Source organism: Anabas testudineus, chromosome 2 (assembly GCF_900324465.2).
Source record: "Anabas testudineus chromosome 2, fAnaTes1.2, whole genome shotgun sequence".
NCBI classification, from domain to species: Eukaryota; Metazoa; Chordata; class Actinopteri; order Anabantiformes; family Anabantidae; genus Anabas; species Anabas testudineus.
Window position 1 is genome coordinate 9,522,567 of NC_046611.1, and position 13,152 is coordinate 9,535,718.

General features: G+C 39.7%; 2 protein-coding genes across 6 annotated transcripts in view; one reads left to right on the forward strand and one right to left on the reverse strand.

Moving 5' to 3' along the window:
- Positions 1-4,860, reverse strand: LOC113164591 (FUN14 domain-containing protein 1). Of its 4 annotated transcripts, none has more exons than XM_026363954.1 (5): positions 4,770-4,860; positions 3,256-3,421; positions 2,950-3,025; positions 1,087-1,215; positions 1-684 (listed from the first exon to the last, which is right to left on the reverse strand). In XM_026363954.1, the coding sequence occupies exons 1-5, from the start codon at positions 4,795-4,797 to the stop codon at positions 607-609; spliced, it is 477 nt and encodes a 158-aa protein (XP_026219739.1). In that variant the 5' UTR covers positions 4,798-4,860; the 3' UTR covers positions 1-606. The 4 variants fall into 4 exon arrangements, with proteins under 4 accessions (XP_026219739.1, XP_026219737.1, XP_026219741.1 ...); XM_026363952.1 differs by having other exon boundaries at positions 1,081-1,215; XM_026363956.1 differs by lacking the exon at positions 4,770-4,860 and adding an exon at positions 3,876-4,032.
- Positions 4,317-13,152, forward strand: part of LOC113164590 (histone demethylase UTY-like) — a 25,456-nt gene continuing 16,620 nt past the window's right edge. The window contains exons 1-5 of one of the 2 annotated variants that reach the window (XM_026363950.2): positions 4,317-4,974; positions 5,112-5,175; positions 10,909-11,017; positions 11,353-11,402; positions 12,265-12,323. In XM_026363950.2, coding sequence (XP_026219735.1) covers positions 4,796-4,974; positions 5,112-5,175; positions 10,909-11,017; positions 11,353-11,402; positions 12,265-12,323 — 461 coding nt within the window. In that variant the 5' untranslated portion in view covers positions 4,317-4,795. The remainder of the gene's footprint in view (positions 4,975-5,111; positions 5,176-10,908; positions 11,018-11,352; positions 11,403-12,264; positions 12,324-13,152) is intronic. The other variant, XM_026363951.2, reaches the window with a different exon arrangement.

The following is a 13,152-nucleotide window of genomic DNA, read 5'->3' on the forward strand; positions in this document are numbered from 1 at the left end:
CACATAAACTCACCAAACTTCACAGCTACATGAAAAATACCTCTAATAAGCACCAGACCGGGGGAGGGTGTAAACTTCCCACTCTGCTGCCCTCCATGTTGTTTATATAATATTTACTCTGGTGTGGGTATTTACAGCTCTGGAAAGGAGTTGAGTTGGCTTTCATATTTACAATGGCGCCCGCACATGCCAACTTTAAACAACCTGAAATCAACAACCACCAGGCAAATGCTGAAGAAAAAAAAAAAGACAAAGAAGAATCTGTGTAAGTTTGTGGCAGCTTGACATATTCAGCAGTCTGGTAAAAATCCATGATGGGTTCAAAGAAGAAGATTTTTCACAGTACAATCAAAGCATACTCAACACACATAAATACACCTTACTTCCCCTTAGTCCTCCCCACAAAGAATAATTAGCTAAAAGTGATTTAAAATTGTGTGAGCTTAACACAGTTAATACCACTGTTACAACAGATCATGCTTTAATGTTCAAAATAAAGCCCCACATTCAGCACGCATGGGGCCAGCAGGTAAACCATGGAGTGGAAAGTGACCTATGTAGTGTTGTGAATCACAGTGTGTAGAAACAACAGTGTGTGCAGCAGCTTTAGGAGGCCAAACCCAGAAAGAAGCCACCGACGAATCCACTGGACAGGACAATGTTCCTCTTTATAAAGTCTGTAGCCTGCATGAAAAGGGATAAGAAAACAGAATAACTGAGTGAGAAAAATAAAAACAACTCAGCACCTGACTACACAAATGCAGTTTATTAATTATAGATTTCATAATTAAAATGAATACACCACATACACACAACCACACTTGTGTCTCTCACAGAGTGGCTGTAGTATGGACAATAGAACACTAGAGGGCAGTATTAGTTTGGTTTGTGTCTGATAAAGCTGGAAACCTCTCCACCACAACCAGTCCATCAGACATGCATTTTGATGTGAGAAAGTATATTACATGTAGGATTAGGTGTTTTTTTTGTTTTTTTTTTACTTAAAAGGAGGTAACATTTGATTTTAGCAACAACTGAGTAAAAAATCATGAAAGAAATAGCAAGCTTTGTTACAGGTACCTTTACCTCCTCAATGAATGTGTTTATTTCAGGGGCTGCTTTGTTCGCCTTCTTCTTCAGGTGCTTTTTTGCTTTGTTGACGTCCTTCTCTACCTTCTTCCAGTCCACCTTCACGTAGCCACTGTGATTGGCGATCTGTAGAAAGACTCGTATTCAGAATCAATTCCGCATGGATTTAGTGCTGTGTCACCACCTGGAGTTTAATGATGTGTTCTTGAAAGACCTTATCCGTTATTTATTGAACACTTCTAGACCTATCTACAAAACAAATTCCATTTAAGCTTTTAAATATTATAATTATAATTTATTAGTTTATATTATTATTATTAGTAGTAAAAATATTATGTGTCTGTAATATAACTTTTAAAGGGTACAGCCAACTTTAAGTTATAAGTCATTAGGTTAATTAGGTCAAATCAATTTTTGGAATATATATACACACACACACACACACACACACACACACATACATACTATATACACTACTGCTCAAAGGTTTTGGATCACTTGCAAAGAAAAACACATTTTCATGCAATTCACAAACAATCAAAATTAATCAGACCATTTACAAGTTCACTGGTTCAAAATAGCCAGAAAGAAAGCATGTTCTTATCATGCTGTTAACTTCTCCCTTCAGAGAACAGCACAAACTGGCTCTAACAATGACAGAAAAAGGAGTAGGAGGCACCGATGCACAACTGTGCAAGAAGACAAATATCTGACAGTGAAGAGGAGACTTCAGGATGCTGGACTTTATGGCAGAATTGCCAAGAAAAAGCTGTATCTCAGACTGGCTAATAAAAACAAAAGACTAACATGGGCAAAAGAGCACAGACATTGGACTCTGGAAAACTGGAAGAAGGTGTTGTATACAGATGAGTTCAAGTCTAAGGTCTTTGAATCAAACAGAAGAACATTTGTAAGATGCAGAATAAGCTAGACCAGCACTTAATATCTTTAGTCAAGCATGGTGGAGGCAGCTTGATGGTCTGGGGCTGCTGTGGGGGTGATAAAATGGTGAATTTGTGTAAGAGTGTAAGAGTGTAAGAGACCTTCAGGAAGGAAAGCTATCAAAGTAGACAGCTAGACTGCCTAAGATTTACCAGGCTGTAATTGCTGCAAACTTTTTTTTTTTTTTTTTTTTTTTGATGAAGGCAAAGTTTAAAGAACACAATTATAATTTCCATCAAAATCATTATTTCTAACTCAATGTCAACATTTTCTGTTCTTTTGCTATATTTCATACTTAGACTAACCAGCCAATAAATCATTGAAAAATGTCTTTCTAAGTTGAGAAATCATTTTTCAACACCTGAAACCTTGGTGAAGTAATAAAAAGAAGTATGTAGAAAGATGTATTCAACTATTTTGTCTCATACTCACCAATTAGACAAAGTCAACTCACATTCTGTGGTGTATTCTGCAAGTAAAATTGTTACTAGAGCATTTAGGGGGCAGAAATATGGACATAATGCATTGCAACAACCAGTGAGCATCCAGATGGCTTGTGTCATCTTAAGCCAGCTGACACACAATACTACTCTTTCTGCTGTAGAGAAGGGGCTAGTGAAGCATCATGCTGTTCAGCTGGCCTCTTCAGTGGAGTTGGCAAAATGTGGATCTTGTAAATTAAGCACTTTTCTCATTTAGACACAAGACAAGATATATAACAATGATAATAATAATATTAGTGACAATATATTTTATTGATCACTTTGGGGAATTAATTGTTGGACAGATGCACAGTGTTCTAATGTCTTATCCAAGGACATCTTGACATGAGGTCAGGATCCTAAGGTTTATGGATGACTGCTCTCCCTTGTATATATTTAGTGAGGCTACACAAACACAGTGATATAGCACTTTTACCTGTAGAAGAAGGAATCCTCCACCAACAGCAGTAGCAGCAATCTTCCCAACTCTCTGGAAGAGGTAACCAGCACACCTGTGTGTGTCAAAAAATCAGGAGGAGCTTTCCTTCAATAACAAGATCACCAGAATTTAATATAATCATTTAATTACAGGTGTACACCGTCTTTTTTTTCTAATAATGACTATCTCTAGGTCATTATTGTGGAATTAGCTATGTTATATTGCCAAAATGTATGTCTATCGCAAGACAGTGTTACAGTCTCAGAGGTGAATCCATTAGCAGATAGATCTGGATCCACTTACCATCCAGTCACCCCTCCCATCATAAGCTGTGTGGCCACAGAATATTTCTCAGCAATTGGACCCGAGTTGTTCCCAAACACTCTACTCCACCACTGGTGCCTCCGGGCGTATTCTGTCAGATCCACCACCTCGTAAACCTCGTCTTCACTCTCTGGATCATCCTGACCTGCAACAAGACAATGATACGAAGGTAACAACAAAGTACGTTAGCTGTCATACCGACACCAAGGAGTATGCATACCTCACATCTTGTCTCCCTGCTATGGATATAACTTATTTCTAATTGTTCATGTTTTGACACTATTCTGTGTTTGGCAACATAACCGCAAGACGTCAAAGTGCATCTCCAAATCTATTATGGTAACTGTAGAAGCGCTCCAGCTACCACAGGTCGCTAGGGGCTGTTTCTTTATTCTATGTAAATAGCATGGGAAGCTAATATTAGCTGGCTAGCATCAATCAATCCGAGATCGTGCACGCCGACATGGCCTTTTCGATACGGTATGAATCTTGAATTCCAGACCATATGCAATTATCGTAACCCTTGGTGTGGAAATGTTCCTACTTCAAATATTAATTACGACAATACGCTGGCATTTCTAATAAACATATCCACCAACCTTCCCCGCGATCCACCGTCGCCATTTTGGAGAAAGCAGTTATGTCACCACAATGTTGACAATGCTAAGCCACGCCCACATTATGATGCTGTGCCACGTCAGGTAAATGCTCTCATCTGGCTTGATTGCGCTCAGTAATTTAACAAGTTTAACACTAAAATGCAGCAACTTTTTAATAGCATGGAGAACATGTCATAGAATTATGATGGGGTATTGGAAATTGCAAACAGAGATTGCGCAGGGTGTCAAGAGGCTCGGAACGCACTGCAGTCACCGTTTACCCAGCCTGTAAAGGGGAAACGACAGATACCCAAGTGCCATTACACATTGCTGAATGCGAAATTATATTTTACCGTGTGGAACTTATTGCATCTGACATGGAAATAAAGCTCTTTCACTTTATTGCACATGGACACCAGTCGGTTCTAGACAATAAATATTTTTAAAAAAATGCTTCCAGATTAATCGTGATGTAAAAAATGAATGGTTTGCAGAGAGAAAATAAATGTTTAAGATAAAAAGAATGATATAGCAGGAAAGTCATATGGTCGGATTCTGGTCATCCTATTGGCTGAAGAGGGAGGAGAGGGCGTGGCCAGAGCGGCGCGTGGGTTCGCTTGGGTGACACAATTATAACAACTTTATCTTCGCGGCCGAAACGCGTTTTATAGTCAAATACTCACATCTTGGATAATATACACAGTTATTCGCATTTAAATAGCAGCACAGCACCACTTTGTGATGAAAAATGTGACGTTTGAGGAGCTACCCGGAGAGCGCTTCTATCCCCCCCGAAAGGATTTACTATATCGAATCGCATCTTTTCAACCTGGGAAAAAGTTTTTGATCATTTTGTTTTCCTCTATTTTTCTTCTTTGATTCGGCGGAGCAAACCATTTGTCCCCGCGTCGCGATTTTCCATGCAATCGTGCGGTGTGTCTCTCGCCGTTGCTGCCTGCGCTGCTGCTCGGAGTCTCGGCTCGGCTTCTTCTAGTGGTAATGAGGGAAAGAAAATGGCGGCGGGAAAAGCGAGTGAAACAGAGGAGGACTTTCCGACACTGACAGCCCAGGAGAGGGACAGTTTGGTCGGGATCGACAGGTCGGAATAGTAACCCCGTGCACATACAGAAACGCACAGTTCGAAAATTAATTGTTTTCTTCCCTTGCATGTCGAATATGTCTCTGAGCAGCTCTGCAAGTGATACTGAGCCGCCTATGTTGTCTTCTTGCTTGCAGCTCACTGTTTGGATTTCAGAAGCTTCATGAAGATGGCGCCAGAACGAAGGCCCTGTTGATGAAGGTATCGAATGTAACAGGATGTATTTTACAACCAAGCAGTACACTGATCCACGGGACTTACTCCAAGCCCATAACTATCATGCACGGGGTTCAATTTGCTCTCAAAGTAGCAAGCCTGAATGCAAGTGGCCCACTCGCTAAGCAGACCAAGGCCAGCTAGCCGCAGCCCCTCTTTAGCCAGCCAGCTAGCTTGCTAGTTAGCTATTCTCATCCGATGAACAGCGACCCTGCACCTGCGGCTACGCCAGGAGATCAAACTAGCTATGTCTGCCTCGATTAAACTGGCTTGTGAACGTTAACATATGTTATTGTTTGTCAGGCAACCGCCCTTCTCTGTTAGCTAGGTGGTAATTCAACACAGTGTATGCTTGTGTAGTTGCAATTGAACCACCACACAACAGCACAACGTCGTCACGGTTTTGTGTAACGTTAGCATATATTGATTAATGGAAACGCTGCACTCCAGTGAGGAAAGTTGTACGTGGTCGTAGGATTGTGTTATTGCAAGCGTTTGGCTCTCCCATGTGAGCTCAGACCCCAAAAAAGAGACGCTATCTGGTTGTAACTGTAATAAGGCTGGTGGAAGTAACGCCAGCGTTGTAGGCTTCTTCTGGCTGCACCGCACACAGCGTACCCGTTCAACGTTACGGTGTTAAGGTTAGCGAGCGTCCGTGTCATCTGTGTCGGTGCAGCGTCTCGATCATCATATGTGAGGCTGTTCTGGTGACATTGCAGTGTTCCACTAAATGTTCTCCAGGACGTGTCCTGGTCTGTTTTTTCCCCCCTCGTTTGGAGTCAGTGTGAGCCAGTGGACAAACGTTACAAGTAACGTTAATGGCTGGCTGGCTGTCCAAGATGGCGGGACATGGCGGAGTGACACCGAGAGCTATATAACCAGTCTGAGAGGAATATATTGTTCCGAATCGTGTGTGTGTTGCCAAAACAAGGCTTAAGTTTCCCCAGTGGTCTCTACCCTTTGTGAAGTTGTGTTCCTCTTGTAGACCTAGGTGGTGTCAGGGTCCTTTGTTTACAGTTTCCATTACCCCTGTTTGGCAGTGCATGTGTTCTCGGACTAGGAAGCGACGCGTTAAAACGGGCTCAGTCCACCTGTGCGCAAGCTGCTGCCGATGGAACAGAAAGCGAAGCCCCTTTAACGTGAATCTATCCTGAGCTGTGTGTGATGGAAAAGATGGTGTTGCTCACAGTTCGTGGCTTGATGGGACATCCACCAATCTGCTCGCTAGGTGGTGTGGGATACCTAGGAAGTGTAGTGTGGCGTTAGCTCCGTGCAAGCAGCTGAAACCACTGTTGTGCCATACTTGCAGGACAACATGCAATGTAATCAATGTATTAGCCTTGAATCATACTGTGCTAAACTACTAATTTTGTACCGTATGTGATTAGTGTTGCTGATGGTGGCAGTCACGTTTGACTATGTCGCAAGTCAGATCTCTGCTCCTATAGTAGTAGGCTTTGGTTTAAATGGTACAAATCAGTGTGTAGGGTATTGCAGTTTTACAGTGATGATGGTCAGGTATGCCAGATAGCTAACATGGACTGGATAGGATACAGAAGCTAAAGCACTCCAAAGCCTTTAGTATGACATTAGTCCACTGTTTGTAGGTCACATACAGTAATACACATTAAGTAAGTGAAATTTTAAAGTGCTCAACCAGGGCAGGAACATTCCTCATTAAATTGTCCGTAAACATTTGAACGTTCCCAGTGTCTGGGTATTGACAGAAAAATGTGACGGATCTGAAGTCAGCAGCAGAAAATAGATAAATAAAAATAAATATCATGCTCATACCAGACAGTCACATTATAGAAAACACACTATGACATTGTGTATATTGCTTCTATCTTAGATTAACTACATTAGTGTGTAATTTCTTTTTTTCTTTACCTCCAGAAGGAAAGAAACCATTAGTCATTATGTCTCTGACGCATAAATCACATAGGTATTTTCTTGGCTTCATTAAGCTTTTATCTGTGTAGAGATTTGACACATTGTGTTTGTGACACATTGAAACTTAATGGTTTTCCTGCAGCTTCACAAGCAATTAACATTAACTACATTTGACTCCAGTGTCAGCTATGTTGTATTTGAGTCTACTGAGATTTATTCAAATCTCACAAGTCTAATGATGTCTCATTTTGTAACACATTTCATTTAGAAATGTAACAGGTTTAGGTGTTTTATGACTTTTTATGAGATATATTTGCTTGTAACTTCCTTTTCTGGCAGTTTGCAGTGGTCTTATCACTGCACTGTTTCTCTGTCTACATGAAGTTAACTCTGGATTCAGCATTGTTGACAGAACTAGGTCACTGTATCACCACCAGTAACTAGATGGCAATGATGTAAATGTGGTATAACTAGATCGTAAATGAGCTTTTAGTTTGGACGTTTTTTTATGTTCTAGGTGTGCAAGTACCGGTGTTGATCAACCTTTTAAGCATTACACAATACTAGATTACACAGGAAGAAGGTTCTTTGGTTTTTATCCTCACATTGCACTGACTGGTGCTTTTCTGGGAGAAGTATGCCTGTACCACGTCTTGGTACTAGGTCAGAAAGGTCATACAAAATTTTTGGTATTAGGACAGCTCTCACATTGGCACCAATCAGGACCTATGCTGTGGCTGACCTCTGCTCTGCAGTAGTTAGGAGAGGTTATTTGCAGAGGACAATCTTTCCTCCAGGGATTAATAAAGTATAACTTGAATAATACTTGAGTCATTAGCATGCATGCAGGACAGAGAAAAGTTATCTACCATGGACATGTTTTGAGTTTGGTACTTGACAAGTCGGTCAGCGTAGTATATTCACTTGCACTGGAGCTGACAACCATGGACTCTCTGTTACTTACTGTTGCCACACAGCAAGTTGCAATTAGAATCTGCCTTTATTGGTCCTTGGTAGCTCTCGAGGACAGAAACAAGATACAGATAATATAAGAATACAAGCTGTAGACAATATAAAAATGACATTTATAAACAATAAATGAATAACTTAAAACAAACAGGACCAACAGAAACATAGCATCACTTAACAGTTGTTTTATTATGTGATGAGTGATAATCTGACTTATGTCCTGTTGTATGAGAGAGTCCACAATGTAAGTTAATAGGAGTGTCTGCAAACTACCTGATCTGATGTGATACTTGAATTAATGGTTTGTTAAAGTGTGTTGCATTACATTGAGACTGTGCCTTAAAACAAGGAAGATGTTCTGCTTGAAGATATTTCTATCCACTGGCATTGGTAATATTTTTATTTAGTTGAGGAAATTGTATCGCTCAACTGACAGTCTTAACAACCAAGAGGACAAACACAGCGTTTAAGCTGTTGCATGTGACATACATATATAACAGGTTATTTTATGTGTCCACAGATCTATCATATTGCTTTCCCTTAAAGTGTGTTGCATATTTGTTCTCACTCCAAATCATTAGATGAGGCTGTTCAGAGGTGTTTCAGATCCACCTGTGACTGAAATGCTTGGCGGATGTAATTTCTGGGAAATACTGCAGAGTTGAACACAAAATCAATGCACAGACAGTCCTGACTAAACAGCGCTGTCAGCACAGTACACTTCTGCCAGTCATTGAAACCAAAGTAACACTCTTATTTACTTTTGTTTTTTCCCCTTCTTGATTGGCTCTACATTTTTATGGTGCTTCTCAACAGAGCTGCAACTCTGTTTTCTTTAAGATCTGTTCTGTTATAGGTGATTAAATTGAATGCTATTTGTGGGGTCATGATTTGAGCAAAGTCTATGGAAATATTTTGTGCTTTAGCAGAAAACTCACAGTTGTGTCTACATGTAGCATAAGTTTTTTTTTTTTTTTTTAATCTCAGTGCACACACTTACTTTACATGCTAAATTAAAAAAAACAGATTTAAGATTCAAACATGTACATAATAATGTAATATTTCTGACCAGCCTTTAAAATCTGTTGAAATTAAAACATTTTGTTGTGAAGAAGCCAATAATAACCTTCATCAAACTAATCTGTAAATCAAATGGTACATTTACACAATGGTAATTTCCAAACAGCCCAGGTTTTTACCACATTCTATTAACTAGTTAATTCAGAGTAAAGCTGGCTTTATATCCTCTAACCTTGTACCTAAGCTGTAGACAGGGCGATAGCCACCTTGCAGTCCATCAAAAATACAAAGGCTACAGTGGTTACTGTAGTGGTTATGATGTGTAGGCAACAAGACGTCTGACTGGCCAGCTTTGCCTGCTTCTGCTTTGTCTTAGGGGTTTCTGATGCCAGTGGAACAAAAGGCTCAGTAATCAGCTTTTTTTGTATTAATGCACATCTAGCGAAGCCATTTTCCATTACAAACCCCCTGCTCACCAGGGTCACAGTTCTTTGGCACACCAAATGAAGGAACATAAACAATACAGGATTGGCTAGTAGTAGTAGTAGTAGTAGTAGTAGTAGTAGTAGTAGGTTACCACCACTACTGGTACTAAAATAAGTTCCTAATCATATGCAATTCATTTGGTGGACTGTGTACTAAACATCTTCAGCCTTTGTTCACTGATCTGAATCCTGCCTCATTAAGCCAGTGCTTACAGTTTGTTGCCAGTAAAACTGAGATGAGAGATGAAATATAATCCACTTCTTTATAAACCTCAGTCATTTCTCAGTTACATTAAATCATGCAGCTGCCTCTTCTTAGCTTTGAATGGACTAACAGTGCTCAGTACTGGGGTCCAGCTGAGCAATCTTTGATTGATTTGATCTCATCAGATTGGGTGCCAGGCACTTTTGGGTTTGTTGGCCTCAGACGTCTTTCTACATGTTAGTGGTAAATTGAAGCATGTTTCTGGAGCACTGTTTCCAGGCACACTGTGACAGATTTCAGAAAAACACAGTCCTCTGAGTCAAATAGTTGGGAATTGTTAGTTTTCAACCATTAAACATGTAAATAATACTCCAAAATATCCCATAGGACTTGGAATGATCCCCAAATTTCAACTTTGTTTTGTGGTTGGTTTGGCGAGTGCATGTGCATGAATGCTATTTAACACTCCTTTACCTTTTCTATATTAAAAACTGAAAACACTCCTCCAGAGGAGATCTTCAATACAGATGTTATATTAATTACTATGGAGGTTGTAGTCTTGGTCGACCCGCTCCTTCAGAACCCCTCCACATCACGTCATCTGGGGTTTTTGAGCTGGAAGAAGAGAGATGGTTTAAAATAAGGAAGGAAGAAAAATTGTATTTCCCAAACTTTAAAATCAATGATGTAAGTGTAACTTGTCTTTACCTGTGTCAGTAGATGATGTTGCAATAGTCCCCTCTGCTTCTAGTCTTTTTTTAGAAAATTGCAGTGTGAATTCAGCACAGCCAGCCAATATGTTTGTATCCTTTCATCAGGGCAGGGTGTTCTGTAATAGTCCTTTTTTTTTTTTTTTAAACCCCTTGAGCAAAAGTCTTTATCTACAGAAAACTTCATTCCAGTAAGTTGTTCCAGGTCTGATATTTATCTGCTGAAAAGAATTTGAGTCTGCTTGGACAGAAATGGGGAGCTGACGTCAGCTATTCTGTGACTTTCAAAAGTCCTATGTGACATGCCTCTCCAGGATTGTCTCCCTCTACCCCCAACCTCCATCCTTCATAATACACACATGGATGCTTACATGCTTATCTCATCTTTCTCATTCGTGTATACATATGTACTAGAGAGTTTTTCTCATCTCCCCAGGCTGTTCGCTGCTACGATTCGCTCATCCTTAAGGCCGAGGGCAAAGTGGAGCCTGAGTTATTCTGCCAGCTTGGCCACTTCAACCTCCTCTTGGAGGATTACCCTAAAGGTGAGTTATCTTCTCTTTTCCCCTGCACTCAAGTGGTTTTTGCAATCGGCCATCCCTCTTAGGTGTCAATTGTTCTGTTTGGCCTTTGGTTTAACAAACACTTTCTGAGGATTTCTGAGCACCAAACAAATTCAAATTTATCAAGATCATAAAGCGTTATTTTGAAGTTTAAGGCAGTTGTGTGAGCAGTTGTCTATACGCAGCAGAAAGATCTGCATATATATACATAAAGCTCAACATAAATGTTGCCAACTGCGCACTGTTGTTCTTTTCCTTTAGTGGTGTTGTTTGATGACATGGATTAATTCTCAGTCTTCCTCTCCCTTTAATAACAGCATTATCGGCATACCAGAGGTACTACAGTTTACAGTCGGACTACTGGAAGGTAAGACATCCAACACATACAAATAGATACATACATATTAGGTAAAGTTCAGCACCAATAATCAAATTACCGCTGCAATGTTGATTGTGTGGAACGTGGTTGCGTGTGTGGTCACATGACCACTTTCCAGTTGCCAGCTTAGCTTCTGTCTATTAATGTTTTGTTTTCTCACGACATAGAGTTTAGAAGCGTAGAGTTCATTCAAACGGTTGGATTCACTCTATTCACTCTCGATTGATTGATTGATTGATTGATTGATATTGTGTCATATTGTCCTTACTATGTGTATTTGCTTTGATAAGTAAGTAAGTAGACTCATTATACTGTTATTTCACATTCTCAAATTGCAGTATCCACAATAATAGCAATATGACTTTTTCAGTCGTGCAGCCCTAATACTCACTTTCTCATTCACTCATTGATACTCTTATGTTTGTGAACTACACACACCAGCTTGCTTACTTTCCCACACATTCACTCATGCACAGGAAGTGAATATGGTCACAGGTTAGATGTCGGTGTAAGATGCGGTTTCAGGTTTCACAATGGAGTCATTTTGACCTGCTTTCTTGTTACGGTGACACTTTGCGGTGAGATAGATTGCTAGTTCTTGGTTTTGCTGCTTACTGAACTATACCAAATAGCTGCAAGACTATGTAAATATGTATGTGGTTTTTTGGTATGAGAACACGTGCAGTTTCATCATGATGATGTAATGAACATTATATCAGCGGCCTAGGTATGACTTATCATTTACCACACCAGGAAATTGATAGTTTATGCTTGGCCATTCACAGTTTTAATTAATCCGTCCTGTAACCTTTTGTCATAATCATCTTGCACCTTTCTCCATCCCATCCAGAATGCTGCCTTTCTGTATGGCCTGGGAATGGTCTACTTCCACTATAATGCCTTTCAGTGGTGAGTACCAATTTGTGTATTTCTTTTGCAACAAGCACAGTACATGTAAATGAGTCAATAGTAATTTAGTGTTTAATTTAATTCTCTGATACAGTGGCAAGAATTAGTTTTTTTGCACCAATTGCTCCTTAAATGTGATCTGATCTTTATCTAAGTCAAGAGTATTAACAAATATAATGTGCTTAAAAAAAGTAACAGATAAAATGTCTTCATTCAGAACAACCAATTTATATGGAATTTATACCTAACTTGAACGTTGAGGTCTGAGCTCATTCTGTTGTGTGTTTTGGGTCATTGTCCTGTATCATCACCCAACTTCTACAGAGTTTTAGCTGACTTACAGACATTCTCACATTATGCCGAAGATACACTTGGGAATTGACTTATTACTGACTTAAAAAGCAACAATAGCAAAAAAAACTTAAATTAAAATTAAGTTTTATACTGCATCTTTACAAACTGTAAACAGCTCAGCCTGGCTTTACAAAGCCAAACAAAATCCACCCACCAGCACATCTAAAGTTCACTAATTAATATGTTATGAGTCATTGGTTTAACTGTAAGTCTTATGAGTGAAAGTAGACTATTTCTTAGATAAGGGCGATGACTTCCTGGAGTCTCTGTAGCTTCTTGTGAACTGCTCCCAGCCAAGAAACAGTCTAGCCCATAACCCCCTGTGAAGTAGTGACTTGTGTTTTTACTCTTTGCTGTTTTGTACAGATGGATTCGAATTTTGACAAAGGACGGGACAAAAAGCAGCTTATTGAAAAGCATTCCAACACTTTAAATAGTGTAGAAATGTGAGGAAATTAGTCACTCACTCTGTGTA